The sequence below is a fragment of the Polistes fuscatus genome, unplaced genomic scaffold, assembly GCF_010416935.1.
Source record: "Polistes fuscatus isolate 324 unplaced genomic scaffold, CU_Pfus_HIC Scaffold9, whole genome shotgun sequence".
In the NCBI taxonomy this organism is placed as follows: domain Eukaryota; kingdom Metazoa; phylum Arthropoda; class Insecta; order Hymenoptera; family Vespidae; genus Polistes; species Polistes fuscatus.
This window is the reverse complement of record NW_025113173.1, coordinates 3,284,271-3,286,441: the sequence shown is the minus strand read 5'-3', so window position 1 is coordinate 3,286,441 and position 2,171 is coordinate 3,284,271. Positions and strand designations below refer to the sequence as shown.

The following is a 2,171-nucleotide window of genomic DNA, read 5'->3' as shown; positions in this document are numbered from 1 at the left end:
CATTCGAATCGTTAAAGATTTCTGGTAACGCGAAACCATATCTACAAACACCTAATTCAGAAATTAGCAGTGACTTTGTTAAAGATGATAGAATACCCGAAAATAAACGTCGTCCAAGTTACGACAGATATCAACCATCTCAAATTCATAGTCACCAGTCTGGTAACTTTTATACCCAAGTGAATCATCCGACAAATCATTACAAAACTTCTTACGAGAGGGATCCGGCATTTCTCGTTCACGAGAGTCACGAGCTCAGTTTCGTCACGCCATCCTCGATTTATAATGATTATAATAACAATTTCAGACCTTCCATACCTTACGACACGTTGTTACCACCCGAAGTTTATTCTACGTCAACTATAGGTACACCTTCGACTACGGTTTCACCTCACGTTCAAGAAACATCTTCGAAATACTTCAATTCGAACGACGTAGTACGCGAGGATGAGTATTATAAAAGTGTTCAAAGTACTACTATCAAACAACCCGATAATACTGTACCAAGTTCGGGTATAACAAATACCTATTACGTATCCGAACAACAGGATTTAACTCCGCCACCTCAATCCTGGCCCGTACAGAAAAGTAAATATACCTCGGATATAAACGAAGTATTACCCAGAGTAAATCCACCAAACAAATTTAGTCCCGACGTTATACAACCCAGTCAGCTTCCGCAAGTTCCAAAGATGGTATACGTGAGACCTCAAGTACAGCAATATCAGAGTTCGATCGTGCCGAGTCAGCAGGAATACGAAACACCGGAGAGTATATCCTTGAAACATTTCAACGAGCAACAGTTTATCATCCAACAACAGCTTGTCCAACGTGATAGAGAACGTTTAGCTGAACAAGAACGTCAGCAACAATTGGAAATCGAACGACAACAGCAAGAGGAATTGAAGAAACATCAAGAGGAATTACAAAAATTAATCAAACAACAAAAGGAGGAGGAGGAGGAACGAGAACGACAACGACAACAAGGTGCCGCCGATGGGTTTTCAGCTGAGAAAAATATTACCGATCAAATTGAATTCTCGAAAATCGGTAACGGGCAAACACCTTACACCGTACAATTTCCGCAATACGATGTCCCACGAGTAACTTCTTCTCAAACGCCAATTCATTACAACGAACAAAATACTTTCGAAGAGAATAACAAGTCCCATGGGTCTCAGGTAAGATTGAAAATTAGGCGAATTTTTAATCGTATTTTTCCTATCAATTGATGTTTATACGTGTTTGTTTATTTCTTATAGATTCAACAACCGGAAGCAGCAATAGTACCGTTGAAAACGAGCTTTGAAAATCAACAATATCAAACGCAATTTGATTATAATCAACAGCAACAGCAACAACAACAATTTAATAATTATCAAGAAGAATTGAATAATCCACAGCAGGAGTATGTTAATTATCGAGAAACCGAGTTACAATCTCAGAAACAACAGAAACCATCACGTGATCCACTTAGAAGAAAGAAACCTGTAACAACTTTGAGTAGCGTAGGTTACGAAAATGCAGTAACGACTGAAGTACCAACTCAACAACCGGAAACATTGATTCCTTATACTTTCCCTGTCGAAGAATTGCCAACGCATACAACGGCATCCCCAGAACCCATAACATTCCCAAGTTCTGTAAGTACAACTCCGAGATCGAGAACTCGTAGGCCAGGAGGATCATCGGGAGGACAACGTAGAAGACGCCCTTCAACGACCACTCCTGAACCCGTTACTATACCCGAAGGAGAATACTATGAAAAGTACGATGAGCAGCAGCAACAGCTTGATCCCTCGAGACGAAGGCGTATAAAACCGAGCCAACAAACGAACAACGAGGAAACGCATTTGGAAAGACGACCGAATATAAGGAAACGTCCTGGTAATCGGATCAGAGTTAACCACGGCGAACCCTACGAAGCCGAGATCGTTACGGAGATTATTCAAACACCGGTGAACAGCTTCAGGGATAACACCGAACAACAACAACATTCGGAGAAATATGTCGAAGATAACAGATACACTTCTAACTTACCTAACAATCAGTATTACGATTACACGTCACCCGTATCTCAATATACCGATGATCACCGAGATGACACTACTGAGGTTATTCAATCGGAATATCCAACCGAATTAACGAGAAATAATAATGACAAATCTCAT

General features: G+C 40.4%; 1 protein-coding gene across 1 annotated transcript; it reads left to right on the top strand.

Annotated features, from left to right (window-relative positions):
• Positions 1 to 2,171, top strand: LOC122525731 (transcription factor SPT20 homolog; the record flags this gene model as incomplete). The annotated part of the gene is given in 2 exon segments (XM_043648658.1): positions 1 to 1,181; positions 1,263 to 2,171. Coding segments are annotated over 2 exon segments (2,090 nt in total), but the record flags the coding sequence as incomplete, so codon positions are not given.